Here is a 14,794-nt window from a genome sequence, read left to right as displayed (position 1 = left end):
TCCTTTTGCTGCATCTATGTTCGGCATTGGTTCTCTGATTTTGTGTTTGCAGTGTTCTTCCACAGTATCTCTTTGGAATGGAGTCTAAATTTTGTTACCTTGCCCTGTCTTCATCCTGTCACAAAGAAGCAGCTTCAACCTGTCTGCTTACCCTGGAAGCTTAAAGATTACTTTGCTAAAGACTTGATTAAAGGGAGAGAAGCATGAGTCAGAGACACAACTATGAAAAGTCTATAGCTGAAGCAGGGTGTGGTAGCTCATGCCTATAATCCCAGCACTTAAGAGGCTGAAGGACGATTGCCACAACTTCAAGACCTACAGTCTGTGTTACAGGTGTCTTTAAAAAACCAAAAAAAAGTCGGTAGGGCGTGGTAGTGCTAATCCAAGTGCTCAGGAAGCAGAGGCAGATGGGTCTCTGTGAATTCGAGGCCAGCCAGGGCTACACAGAGAGTTCCAGTACGGCCATGGCTGCTATACAGAGAAATCTGGTCTTGATAAACCAAATTGAAAAACAAAACAAAAAAGTCTATAGCTGAATTGCAGGAATGAGTAGTAGAGGTGAGAGAAATGGAAAGATTTGAAATATAATAGAAAGTAGAATTTAGTTGATCTGGGGGCTAGGAATTAGGAGCATAGTTGCCACCCCAGTTTGATGTGTTCCTACCTTGTTGATCAGGTCTCTAAAACTAGGTTTTAAAATATCCTGATCTTAACAGATAGTAGTAATCTCCATTTCCATTGTAGCTGAGCCTTTCATTGTGGTACATCTTCATTTAGCTTACCACCACTGAAAATGGATTCTACAGTGATAGTTGGCAACTATAAGCATAAGGAAGAAGAAAAACCTTAAAGATACTAGTGTGCTGAATGACCTGATTGCTTGGGAATTTTTTACGGTTGGAAGTTTTTTATTTGCTCCTTAGGAAATTATTTTTGAGAATTTGCACCTTAGGAAATTTATTTTTGAGAATCTAGGCCAAGACAGGTATAGAATCACAAATGAACTAAAAGACATGCACAGTCAGGTACTGGTAAGAAAAATGAAATAATAATATAAATTGTTGTAATAAGTAGATTTTGTCTTTACGTATTTAGTGTCGGATTCAAATACAGATAATACTAACATAAAAATGATGTAAACAGAAGTATCCTGTAGTGGCAGCAAGCACACATGGCTAAACAGAAGAGTGATTTTCACTTGCAGAGAGCTCTCAGTTGTGCTTATTCTATATGTGAGCTTTCTAAAGACATTTCTAAAGCTAGTTTTAGTTTTCTGTATCAGGTCATTAACAATTCAGAGTTATAATGAACAAAATTGAGTGACTTATAATTCATTCTTCTCTCCATAGTTTTCTGGGGTACTGATATCTGCAAAAGAGTGTTTATGGAAGGATGTAGTTATTGTTTCTATCATGTAAATAGTTCCACCCTCATTAGTTTAGGAAGTTTCCTGGTGAGTCACATTGGTATGAATCAGTATGATTCGTTTATTATGATCTTCTGTTTTGATAACATTTTACCTATCCAAAGATTTGAATACTCAGAGAAATTTGCTACAATTGCTGTCTCTTTTAGTGAAAGTTAAATTGAAAATCTGCCTTATTTTGATTGAAAGAATAAAAACTGCTTATGGCGAATCATACTTGTGGTCCATGAGAAACCCATTTTACTGTGGTATCATCTTTTAAAGTGACAACTATCAATTATTCTCTAGTTTCCAGAGTATGTAGTGATTTAAGTGTTTACTAGCATCGGTTCAGTAAACTCTGAAAAATATTCTTTTAACTGTATCTCACATATTAGCATGGTTTTTAATGAATGTCTTAGAGAATACTGATATGTGTTTTAGTATTTTTGATATAGTTAATGGATAGCTGGCTGTCTGATTCATTAATATTGTGAACCTGTGGTATACACTTGGTAGCCATGCCTTTGAGAAATAAAATAGAAACCAGAAAGGTAGTGGTATAAGTAATTTTTATGAATTTTTATGTGGAAAGTATTAATTTTGCTTTTGAAAATCATTGCCCATGAGCCAGTTATAGTGATACTAGCAGTAGGGAGGCAGAGACAGCCTGGACGGTACAGCAGACTCCTCTCAACCCTCTTCCCACAGATTTTGGTGACAGAGGTGCTGCTTTGTCTGAGGCCTCCTCTGTCTTATCTGACTATGAGAATGGCTTTTGGAATTGCTAGTGGGCTTTCTTCTCCTGTCCTCTGAAACTTCGCAGTGAAACTGGAGTTAATTGCTTAAAATACTAACTACTATATGGTTGGTTTCCTTTCTCCCTCAAAGTTGGAATGTCAGAGCAGAATGTCTTAAAATGTCTTTAAGCATTATAACAGTAAATTCTAAGATACCTGATTACATTCTGAAATGCCAAACTTAAGATCATCTGACATTTTTATAAACTTCCCTGAAAACAAGTCAGCCTGAAAAACACTGATATTTCAACCTTCTAGTTTAGTCATAATTCTAGAAATGTCAGCTAAATAGACCAGTTTTTTAGAATTTGATATGAAGTTTTTAAAAATGTATTTGCTTAGTTGATTGATTTGGGCTTCCCTGTAGCATTGTACCTTCATTTTTCCTTTGTAACGTACCTCTTCAAACGCTGGCTGCTAGTGCTGATGGCCACCACTGCTTGATCTCTAGCTATATGTACTGGCCATTCCAGCCTGACAGTTAAGTAGACACCATTTTCCGTTTCATAGTTGAGGACCCCAAGATTTAGCAAGATCAAGGTATCTTTCTCATGCTTGCTTAGCTGCTAGTGGTACAGCTAGTTTTGGATATGAATCCATCTTAATATAGACTCTAGATAAGTCTATATAGAGAGAAGAGTGATCAAGTGGTGCCAAAAAATACAGAAATTGTGCAGGAAAATGAGGAATGAGCAAAGCTTACAGAATACATTTTTCAGACTTAACTAGCTGTTTTCAAGGGAATTCTCAGTTTGAAAGTAAAGACAGAGCTGACCGGGTGATGATCAGGCGAAAGTGAATTGGGTGAACTGTAGGGATAAGGGATAATGGGTGAACTGTGAGGTGTGGCCAGCTTTTCCAATTTAACATTAAGAGGAAAGAAAAGAGTAGGGTAACTAAATGAGCTTGTAGAGTCGTGGATAATTTAGGAATTTTGTTATTATAATCCTAAAAGTCCTAGAATATCATTCATGATGGTTATATTTATGTATTCTGACAAATAAGTAGAGTCTTCTGTGTCATGTTATTAGAGAGCAAGATGAGATTACTGCTCTCATGAAACACAGGGTTTTTCTTTGTTTGCTTTTGCTTTTGTTTTTTTTTTTAAGACAAGGTTTCAGCTGTGGAGCATGTCTGGAACTAGCTCGTGTAGACCAAACTCAAAGCTGGCCTCAAACTCAAAGAGATCCTCCCACCTCTGCCTCCCAAATGCTGGGATTAAAGGTGTGTGTCACCACCGCCCAGCATGAAACAGTTTTAATAGAGGCAGATTATTAACAACAAAATAGATAAATCAGGAAATAACATCAAGACAAAACCAAAAACATACAAAGAAGCCCAGTGTGGTATGTGTCTTTAATTCTAGCACCTAGAAAGCAGAGGCATACAGGTTTCTGTGAGTTCAGGTTCCAAGAGAGCCAGGGCTACGTAGAGATACCATATGTTGAACATAAAAACAATTGAATGAAAATCAACACAAATAGCTTATACAAAGAGTCAAAAAAAAATGCAGCATTAAAGACTGTTTCTGCATGGAAATTTTAGGCATATGCTAGAAAAAGCCTGTCATAGAGGTGCTCTCTGAGAATCTGAGACATAATAAGACCACCCCTAGGTGTCTGGCTAGAGTTAGAACCCTAGCCAGTGACAGTGTACAGTGCTAATGCCTGACTTTTGTGTTAGGTGGAAGCAGCTGAGCTAACGAGGTATTAGTGAGTTAGGCGGACAGTAGGTTATATGGAACTGTAGCATGTGGGGTAAGGAATACAGCTTTTTATTATAAGTTAAATGAGAAGCCAAGGGTTGGGACTTTTCAGAAGGGAACTATCTCAGTGAGATTTTATACCTCAAAAGGAGCACTCTGGTTGCTGTGTGGATAATGTATTTTACTTGTAATGCAAGTCAGAGCAGAAGACTAATTAATAGGCTTTTTTGTTTGTTTTTTTTTCCTTAGGAGAAATCACATGGTTTTGGTACTGGAGTCCTACTGGTAATAAGAGGTAGTGAGAACTCATTAGATAGGATATGTGTTTGGGGCAGTGTCCCAGAGGACCTGCTTACAGATCAGATGTGGGTCTACACACTAAGCTGTATGTATGAATGGTACTGTTGTTTTTTTAAAATGGGCAGTGTGAGTTGGAGTCTCAGTGATAACAGATTACAGGAGGGGAAGTCAATCATATGTAATGTGCCAAAGAAGATGGGCACACAAGAGGAACTGATGGAAACCTCAGTGTAGGAGCTAGTGTCTAGAGAGAAGCAGAAAGTAGAAGTTTTAAGATGGAAAGGAAGTAAGTCAAAAGCACATGTTGGATGGCTTTGATCCACTAATTATTTTGTGTTTCTCATATTAACTTTCTAATTTAAATGCCTTAATCTTTACTTAGTATACAGGATTATGTGTATATGTTTGAGATACATAAATATTCTTTCTCTCTCTATTAAACAGGTTGTAAGTTCTACAAATGGAGAGTTAAACACAGATGATCCCACAGCAGGACGATCAAATGCACCCATCACAGCCCCTACGGAAGTAGAAGTGATGGATGAAACCAAGTATGTTTTGTTTATTTCATTATTTTTTTTGGTTGGTAACTTTGCATTTATGAACTTTATAGTTACATACAATTATTCCACATATTTTTTTCTGTAGGGAATAGAGCATACAAAAAATGATATAATCGATTATCTTAATCACTGTTTAAAGTGCTGCTACTTTAGTGAATACTTTCTTAATACACAAATTGTAATTTAGTAACTGTGCTCAAATTTTCTTTTAAACTTAATAGTACATTTTTTGCTTTTAATATTAGGAGCATTGATGTTACTGCTGTATCTATTACTTTTCTATAAGTTTAAGTACTTGGCATTATAGGATGCTGCATTTTTAATGTTACTTTATGATTAATTTTTAAGATGTAAATTATAGTAATGCTGCTTGGAAAATTAAGCATGCAGAACAATGTGATCACTTAATTATGGGCTATTTTTGATGATCTCTCTCTCTCTTCCTCTCTCCCTTTTTCTTTTCTTTTTGTTTTTCTGTGTATAGCTGCCAGAAAGTATTGAATATGTGGTGAGTTCTCAAGTGTAGGCAGGCAGAAATAGCTCCACAGACTATAATTGCAAAATTTTAGCACCATTTAATATAAACAAATTCTTAACTTAGAAATTATAATTGGTAAAACCGAAAATTAATTGATGACAATAACATTAGCTCTGAAAAGCAAGAAATAATTGTTGAGGAGCTGTTTTGCCTGCTGCAGCTTTTTTTTTTTTTGCTTTAAGTTACATCGTTTGGGGCACTTTTTAACTGCATAGATGATTTGCCAACTGCTTGTGCTTGCGCATTTGTTTTATAACATGGGAGTTTTTATGTGTTATTTTAAGTAGAAGGTTAAGTTTTGAATTAAACTTTACATTTCCCTGTTTTCAATTTTTGAATACATATTTTTCCCCTACAATATTACTAAAATCTTATTTCATTTTCTAACTAGTAAACATCCTCTAATGGTTCTTAATGATATTCTTCCTGGGAGAAATGGTACTTGATTTTAGTTATTTCTGATATTTGCCTGCAGTTGTAATTTTGTGTTTAAGTGCTTCTCTTAATTTCAAGACAAAATTTGAGTCAGCTTTGCTGTGAATAAAGCCTTAAATATTCAGTTTTGAAGCCTGTCGGTCATTTTACTTGCATCCATAAAAAACACTGATTTGCTAGCTGAAAACTGAGAAAACTATATATTTTAGGTATGATGCTAAGGACAGTTATGACATAGAGTGGTTGTGTGGTACTTTTTAAGGCCTTGTTTCTTTTTTCATAAAATGCTGCTAATAATATCCACCTCATAGGGAGTTGGAAAATAGTAGATGTGGTGAGGCTAGGTTGTCTGTCACATACAGGGACTTTGTCGCTATTATCACACCTATTTATTTCCTCCTCACTCGCTGCTGGTGACCTTCTCATCTGTGCTCTTCATAGGCTGTTGCTTCTTCCATCTCTGTCCCACAGTCTTGGTTAAGCCTGGGTATCTGTGCTTACTTCCTTCCAGAGAGTTACTTTTGATCTAATTATCCATTCTCCATTTGTTCATTCAGTGGTTACACTGCTGAGATTTCAGTTGCATTAGTAGATATTAGTACAAGGTAAAACTTGAAACTTGTAAAGAAGAGGATCACTTCCTGACTAGATGATTAGAAAGGTGACTTCCAAGAATGACATAATACATGGTTCACTTAGTTGTGATGCCTGTGGGTATGCGTGCAGATAGGCTGGCTTTTCTCTGCAGAGGGTATGTATGTGTGCAAATAGGCTTGCTTTTCTCTGCAGAGGGTATGTATGCGTGCAGATAGGCTGGTTTTTCTCTGCAGAGGGTATGTATGCGTGCAGATAGGCTGGTTTTTCTCTGCAGAGGCATTGGAGGATAAGGGTGAAGAAAGCAATGGGCTTGTTGTTCCTGAAGGGACTGTTATCCATTCCTTGGAGGATTGTGTCCAGATTTCTTGATATGACATCAAAACCCTTCATAGCTTGCTTACTCTTACTATTTCCTGCTTCCCTCCAGCCTCAGTGTAATTCTGATGTTTTGTATTTTGCTACTGTTTTGTTAATCTGCCAGTTGTTTTTCTTTATACATCTCTCACATCATGATGTCTTTCTTAATGTATTGAAAATAAGGCACTTTTTAACTTTAGATCCCCAGTGGTTAAAATAGAAAACCACAAAAAAATTATTAGTAAGTAATTCACTAAAGCAATTTACCATACCCGTGAAATACATTATTATATAATACAAAGAAGTAAGGTTGAAAATTTTTCTAAGTGAAAGGAGCAGAATAATGCCATGAATTATTTAGCGCCACTTACATAAACTGTGAAAAGGGCAGTGGTAAAAGTATGGCAAACTAAGTAGTGGTTGTCTTTGGCAGAGAAGAAAATGGGAGGGACTGATGATAGCAGGGTTCCTTTAAGGCATTGGTTCTCAACCTTCCTTCCTAATGCTGCAACCCTTTAATACAGCTCCTCTTGTTGTGGTGACTCCCACCATAAAATTATTTTGTCTCTACTTTGTAAATGTAATTTTGCCACTGATATGAATTGTAATGTAAATATCTGATATGCAGAATGAATGAGGCAGCTCTGAAGTTAGGTAGTTTTGGTGTCTGTACAATTCTGTAAATAGACTATTTGTCTCTGCATTGTACACCATATGAGGGCAAATTTTATGACATGTTATTTATATGTGTTATTTAAAGTCATAAAGTTATATGTGACTTTATTCTAGTTGAGTTGCAAGAATCCTCAGAATTTCTTGTCCTTAAAGTTCTTCATTAAAATTCTCTTTAAACAAGCCAGGCAGTGGTGGTGCACACCTTTAATCCCAGCACTTGGGAGGCAGAGGCAGGTGGATCTCTGTGAGTTCGAGGCCAGCCTGGTTGACAAAGTGAGTTGCAGGACAGCCAGAGCTGTTATACAGATAAACCCTGTCTCGAAAAACAAACATTAAATAAGTAAATAAGAAATCCAAAGATAAGGCATTGCAGTATGGGTGTTAATTTTAAGGTAAAATACTTATTTGCCAGGAAAATACTAGTTGTCATAAAAGGTATTTTTGCATATGCTCTTTAAGCCAGCGCTGGAGAGATGGACTTCTGAAGTCCTGAGTGGGTGGTACAGGCTGGATGCAGGAATAGTCTCTACCAAAGGTGGTGCCGATGAGTCATTGTAGAAGGCATAGGGAAGAACCTCAGATCCAGGCAGGAAATCATGCTTCAGTTTGATTGAGAGAAGTAAAAGTGTGTAAGAAAGCAGCAAATCTAGATGAAGGAGGGCAGTAAGTGAAGTGGAACGGAGGTGTGGTGTGAGCAGCAAAGCCGAGCTTGGCTCACTGATTTGAAGATGGATTTTAATGGCATAGGCTGTTAATTGCCAGTTTGTTTACTCTGGTGTTGGATTCAGATTGCCTCACTGTTTCTCTGGGATAGCTTTCAGTTCTGAAAGCTAAAGTCTTCCTCTTGTTAATAACCTTCTTTCGAATGTCTTATTAGATACAGAAGCTATGTCAAGTATTAACCTTGAGATTCAGACTCAGCATTTTAAGAATGTATCCCAGGCCAGTTTTCTTCTGAAAAGCCTCACAGTGTGCTGAAATGTGCATTTTGTAGGCTACAGTAGTTTGTGGCCCATGGGTAAAGAACTCTAGATTCAAAGCCTACCTGTAATTTTAACTAGATCTTACTGTAGGGTTTGGTTGTGTTAATGAGGCAAATCCTTCAACAAATACTAAACGAGTGGCAACTTTTCACTCATTTGATGGGCTGTTTCTGTCAACTTGCTATTAGTAGCTTCTTCCTAGTGTGAAAAGGTAGTAAATCAAAGAATCATTTCAAAGGAGCAGTAAATGCAGACAAAGACAGTGCTGTGAGAACAGCCTCCTTTCAGATTGAGTGCCTGGAAGCAGAAAATAAGTGAGAGGGTGATTTCTTTATCACCAAGACTGAATCAGCTTGGCTTCACATGGCTTGTATCTTAAAAACCAGCAGGGGTTAACATTTTAACTTCCTCCTTTAATGCCACTGCTTTGTGGGCAGATGCAGTCATAGAGCATGTATCAATGCTGCCCTCTGGTGGTAATTGCTTTAATAGTATGCCATCCTAGTTAGTGGGATTTAGTCTAAAGTTATGTGGACAATGCTTTAATGTAGTTTTGAATTTAGAGAACCTGTGCCATTAGATTTTTTCTTAAAATTGTATTTAGTTTCAAATAAATGATTGGGCATACTTTCTTTATGCCATAATACTCGCATTAGAAAGAAAAGTTTTTAACAAATGGAAAGAACTTTCATTAACTAAAGACAAAACCAGAGAAATAAGTGAAGCATCTGACTACAGCCCCAGTGTGGACAAGCTAGCAGTTAATAGCCTATTTATCAAAACTTGAATTGCATTACATTTCCCATTGTAAAAAGCTTCTGCGATACAAATACCTTTTTAGTAGAAAAATTTTGAAGGAATATACTTTGGAGCTTGAAATGTCAAATAAGAATATATAGAAACACTTAAATCAGGAAGGACCAGGGACTTCATATTAAACAGTACTGAATTTTCATTGAAATATTGCTTACATTGAATATTTTAAATATTTGGTCTATTTCTTTTATATTTTTGGTTGTGAGCCTAGCCTTTAGTGGCTGAGCCATCTTTTCAGCCCTATTTCTTTTCTTTTAAATACCCCCCCCCCCCCATTTTACCTTTTACTCTGTGAATGTTTCCTGGTAATTGAAAGATTTACTTGATAATATTTTACACTGTCTATTTGAGACAGGGTCTCATGTATTCTACACTCAACTCAAACGCTGTGTGTCAGACACTAGTGACACTAAAGATTGAATCCAGGGCTCTGCCCACTGAGCAGGGTCCCTTTGTGTTTCTATATTTGAAAATTTATGTATCTGAGATTTGAAAAAGTATTAGGTGCATATAGTTGAAAGTAAACGGAACTGGTTTTCTAATTCCTGAAACAGTCTTTTATACTTAGTTTTTGTTTTATGGCAGTAGGTCTAATTTAGGCCCATGAAAATATCTCTCTCTCTCTCTCTCCCTCTCTCCCCACCCCCACTTAGTTTTTGTTTTATGGCAGTAGCTCTAATTTAGGCCCATGAATATTTCTCTCTCTCTTTCTCTCTCTCTCTCTCTCTCTCTCTCTCTCTCTCTAATTTAGGCCCATGAATATTTCTCTCTCTCTCTCTCTCTCTCTCTCTCTCACACACACACACACACACTCACACACACTCACACTCCCCTCCCCTGCTCATTCCAGACTTTTCTGGGTGGTTACTGCAGTGAGGTAAAGTTTACATTGTACATGTTTTTATTTAGGGAAAAAAACAAGGATTGAATATATAGTTTTTGAATTTTATATTTTAAAAAACATTTAAAACAAGTTTAGAATATATAGTTTTTGAATTATAAAATGAATTCACCTTTGCTGTGCTATTTTACATGTTAAGTATAAAATTACTTTGATAAAAATTAAATAAGTTAACATAAGTTTTGACTCTAAAAGAGCCAAAAGGGTAAAGGCAGGTAGATAAAGAGTTTAGAGTCATCATCAGTTATATTTGATTTTGAGCCTGGGCCATTTGAGAGTCTGCCCTCCTGCCTTCCCAAAAGAAACCTTAAAACAAGTGCCAATCTTAATGTTGTACTTAATCTGTTTTCTCTCTCTCTTGATAAATATAGTAGGAAATATTGTTAATCAATGTTATTTTTTGTTTTGCTTTGCATTCTAAACTTATTTCTACTAAAATGAAGTAGGGTCATTATTGCCTTTGTAACACTGGCTTCAGGAATCAAAACTACCAGAAAGAAAGGGAGCAGACTGTATAGATGAACCTTTATAAAAGCATTGCACACCGAGACGAGACGATTGACTGTCCTGAGTGAAATGTGACAACAGATCAGTTGAGAGTCGGAGCACTGTAGTTCTTCACCTCTTGAAGCAAAGCCTTTTGGACTTACTGGCTCCTTCGTATGTTACACAGAATGTCCTGCTATCCCTGAAAGGCGTGCTGATAGGAAATAGTCATAATAGCTGCCATCGGGTCACTAATACCAATGCTTCGCTGATGTGTTCACTGTCTATCCTGCACGAGCCTGTTGCTTTTTATGACCATCGAAATTACTATGATAAATTCAGTGTCTGATAACTTCAGTGTTTTTCTAATAAAGAAATGTTTTCTTCATCTGCAGGTGCTGTTGTTTTTTCAAACGAAGGAAAAGGAAAACCATACAACGTCACAAATGACTGGACACAGAGATCCTGGGGAGTTACTTACATGTTCATATGCTGTCTCGTGATTAAATCATCTCTGTAGTGACCACATATATTTTCAAGGACTCACTCTTGAAACAGAAATGTCATACTTTCACATTTCACTCTGTGGTTGTCTTACATTCATTTCTCCTCCTAATTTAACTTTATGGAAGCTTTAAGATTTTATCAGATGTGAGTGCTTTGCCCATCATTGAATGGAGTGGACCAATGACGTGGTGTTGATGAACACAGTTCCAGAGGACATTTTTCAGAACCTCTTCTGTTACAGAAAACAATACAGGTGTCTAAGTGTCAATTAATTGCACCTAATTTGATTTTTTATGTCTTATATGAAAGCATAATCAAACAGGAATTTTTTTCCCAATGGATAGTGCAGGAGACAAAACAGTTGCCCAAATATTAAAAACAGCTTTCATGAAAAGTTCCTATTTTGTGACATCTGCATTGATTTCAGTATGACTTATGGTACTGTTATTCATGACTCATATTGACATTCTCTCTGTGAAATCAAGGTACAGTCACTGCCCAGAGGTACTGAGGAAAAAGCACTGAGGAAAAAGCACTATGGGACTGGCAAACGGTGGTGGTAAATAAACCAGAAGAAATGTGGGAAAAAAGAGCTCAGCTTCTGTTGTTCCACTGTGTACAGCACAGCTGCAGAAGTGGCAGGAGCACCGATTTGTATAATGTCACTCTATGCTTCCAAGTGATAATGTATGCTAGATAGAAAAAAAAGTGAATACTGGAGAAGTAATGTATGTTGGAGTTGGAAAAATACACTAAGGAAAGGAAATAAATGTGAAACTTACTGCAGTGTGTAAGGCTGGAGCCCCTGAAGCCTGCTGTTGGGTGGCCACATCTCCCAGAAGCAGAAGTCTGAGGATGTGCCATACAGTGGTGGCTGTTTGTTATGTAGTTCTTCAATTAAAGGAAAGAAACATACTCCCAGCAGAAACCACTGGGTCACTCTACTGCCCTCTGTGCACAGTAGTCTCTTGTATTCAGCTTTGCTAGTTCTCTGGACTCTCCTGTCTTGAGCATCGTGTTGATGATGGGAGATTGTTTGGCGAGGGTGGGCCAGGTGCTTTGCCCCCATAGCTTTCACAGTGCTGCAAACGAACAAGGAACAGTTCTGTTAGTAGTAAGACCTTCCTTTGCAAGTGTGCTTTATTTGAAGCCATAGGACACAGGCATGCTTCTGTTTCTCAAGAGTGAAAACAAAAGACTGGCTAGGAAGATACTGTTGATCACATCACACGTCCTCTTTCATTTATGAAATTGTTGCTCTGTCCTTGAAGTTTCTTCTCTGTCGTAAGTGTGAACCTTCAGGTATGCTTATTTATTTTTTGTCTCAAGGTAACATTTAAAATATATATTAAAGGAAATGAATCCACCTTTTTTTACTTCATTATTGAATTTGCAGGTATTTAATTGTATTTCGTAATTTATTTTTCTTATTAGCCAAAAGTTCAATGAGTTGCTTTTGATGAATTGGGCACCCATATGAACATCACGAATCAGGACATTGTTATCATTGTTTCTTCTAATCCAATGAGCAATCTTTTTTCTTGATCTTGAAGACCTATATTCAACCTAGAAAACGTTTGCTGTATATTTGGTCAGCAGTTTCCATTCTATTGATATACTGTCATGATGTCTAAACTTCAGGAGTTAAATACTGAATTTTTGGTTTTGTTTGCTCTGAGCAAGATAGATGGATATTTTGGCCATTTATAATGTGAAACCACTTCTTTACAGTATTTGACCAAATTTGTGTGTCTATGATATTTGTAAATACATGCGATATCTGTATTTCTTATCATAAGCCTATTTAGTTTTATTCTCAGTAGGGTTTTTTGGACTGTACAGTGTTTATATGATCTGAACTCCTTATACATAAGAAGGTGTGTATATTAATCCAATTATGGACTTAAATATTTTAAAAGTATGAATACCCTCATTTGCTGCAAAGGCCAGTGTGTAGACGTTTGCTTTTTAGCAATATTTTTAAGTGCTCCATTTCAGTGTCGGAGAATAAGTCTCTGGCACACAAACTGGTCAGTGATAGGTGATGCAGGTATGTTCAGGTTAAGCCAACAATGTTTTGCATTTTTATGCTTCTTTTCTGTCAACACTAATGAAGTCAACATTGCCTGAATGTCTGAATACTGAAACACAGCCCTGTTTAAAAGTATGTAACTGAAAAAGAAATAAATAAAGGTAGTTTTTTTAAACTCGCTCTTTCCCCTGTCCTCTAACCATGAGAGAACTAACGCGATTCACTGCTGCACAGTGGTTTAAAAATTAACTTCTGTTGGTTTATTTCTGTAAGAGGCAGAAGGAACCTGCTTTTGTTGTGTTGTTTCTGTTTTTTGTTCTTTTTTGGAACACAGTTGTAAGGAACACAAAACAAGAAGGATCTAAGCTTGCTTTGTTTGCAGTTTTTAATGTATATTTGTTTCTGAGTTACTTAATAGAGCAATTAGTTAAAGCTGTCTTCTAATAACTTAAGGGAATAAACAACGATTTTATTCCTTTTTTAAAAATGAAGTCATGCTATTTATGGAAGTTTGCTCTTAATTAATTTTAAGTGAATAAAGTCGTTGCAGATGGGGAGCATATATTTGCAACAGTAATTGGACTTCTCATTAATGTTGGCCCTTGAAGCAGTTTTACCAAATGGTATTGATGGAGTCTTGTTTACTGAGGATGATGTAGGGAAGATAAACCCATGACTGATATGTGAATCGAGCACCAGAGACTTTAAAAAAAAAATGAGAATAGAAGCCTGTGGATCAGGAAGATGCCTCGGCAGGTAAAAGTGCTTCCTATATAAGCCTGAGAGCTTAAGTTCAAATCCTGAGAACCCCTATAAAAACTCAGTATAATTAAGTTAAGCATGCGCCTGTTACCCCAGCATCATGTTCTGTAGTGATTGGAGGATCACTGAGGCTTGTTGGAGTCTAGCTCCAGGTTTAGTAGACACCTGCCTCAAATCAGTGTGGAAAGTGATAGATGTCACCCTCTGGGTTCTATGTTTGTTTTAGTTAGGGTTTCTGTTGCTGTGGTGAAATACCATAACTAAAGCAACTTGGGGAGGAAAAGGTTTATTTGGCTTACACTTTTGCATCACTGTTTATCATGGAAGGAAGTCAGGGAGGTAATGCAAACAGGGCAGGAACTTAGAGGTGGAAACTGATGCAGAGGCCATGGAGCAGTGCTGCTTACTGGCTGCTTCTCATGGCTTGCTCAGTCTTAGAACCAAAGACCACCAGCTCGGGGGTGCCCCCACCCAGAAAGGACTGAGCTCTACCCTGTCAATCACTAATTAAGACAATGCCTTCCAACTGGGTCTTATGGAGGCATTTTCTTAATTGAGGTTCCTTCCTTTCAGACGAATTTAGCTTGTGTCAAGTTGGCTTAAAACCATCTAACACAGCATGTATGACTGGGTGCACCCACACTCACGTATACATACAGCACACACAGCACATATATATACACAGCACACACAGCACATATACACACAGAAGCAGAGTGATCTGAGGAAGACACATGATCTTCAGCAGGCTTTATCTAGGAAGAGCAATGTGGGTTTAGAGTGGATTCTGGTCTCCATGACTATATTTGCATTAGTAAGACTTTTTCGCCTGCAAATGATAAGAACTCAACCTAACTTAAGCAATAAAATATTTAGCTGTAAAGCCCAGTAAAACTGGCTCCTGTTCAAACGGACACCCGCCCTTCTCTTGT

General features: G+C 37.1%; 1 protein-coding gene across 10 annotated transcripts in view; it reads left to right on the top strand.

Moving 5' to 3' along the window:
* Positions 1-13,274, top strand: part of Csnk1g3 (casein kinase 1 gamma 3) — an 89,656-nt gene extending 76,382 nt beyond the window's left edge. For 6 of the 10 annotated variants that reach the window (XM_057788637.1, XM_057788634.1, XM_057788635.1 and 3 more), the window contains 3 exons: positions 4,655-4,761; positions 5,258-5,281; positions 10,957-13,274. In XM_057788637.1, the coding sequence (XP_057644620.1) occupies positions 4,655-4,761; positions 5,258-5,281; positions 10,957-11,011 (186 nt within the window). In that variant the 3' untranslated portion in view covers positions 11,012-13,274. The remainder of the gene's footprint in view (positions 1-4,654; positions 4,762-5,257; positions 5,282-10,956) is intronic. The other 4 variants (XM_057788639.1, XM_057788638.1, XM_057788643.1 and 1 more) reach the window with 1 other exon arrangement.
* The last annotated feature ends 1,520 nt before the right edge of the window (positions 13,275-14,794 follow it).

This window comes from Chionomys nivalis, chromosome 14 (genome assembly GCF_950005125.1).
Source record: "Chionomys nivalis chromosome 14, mChiNiv1.1, whole genome shotgun sequence".
Lineage (NCBI taxonomy): Eukaryota > Metazoa > Chordata > Mammalia > Rodentia > Cricetidae > Chionomys > Chionomys nivalis.
The sequence above is the reverse complement of the archived record's forward strand: the minus strand, read 5'-3'. Positions and strand labels throughout refer to the sequence as shown.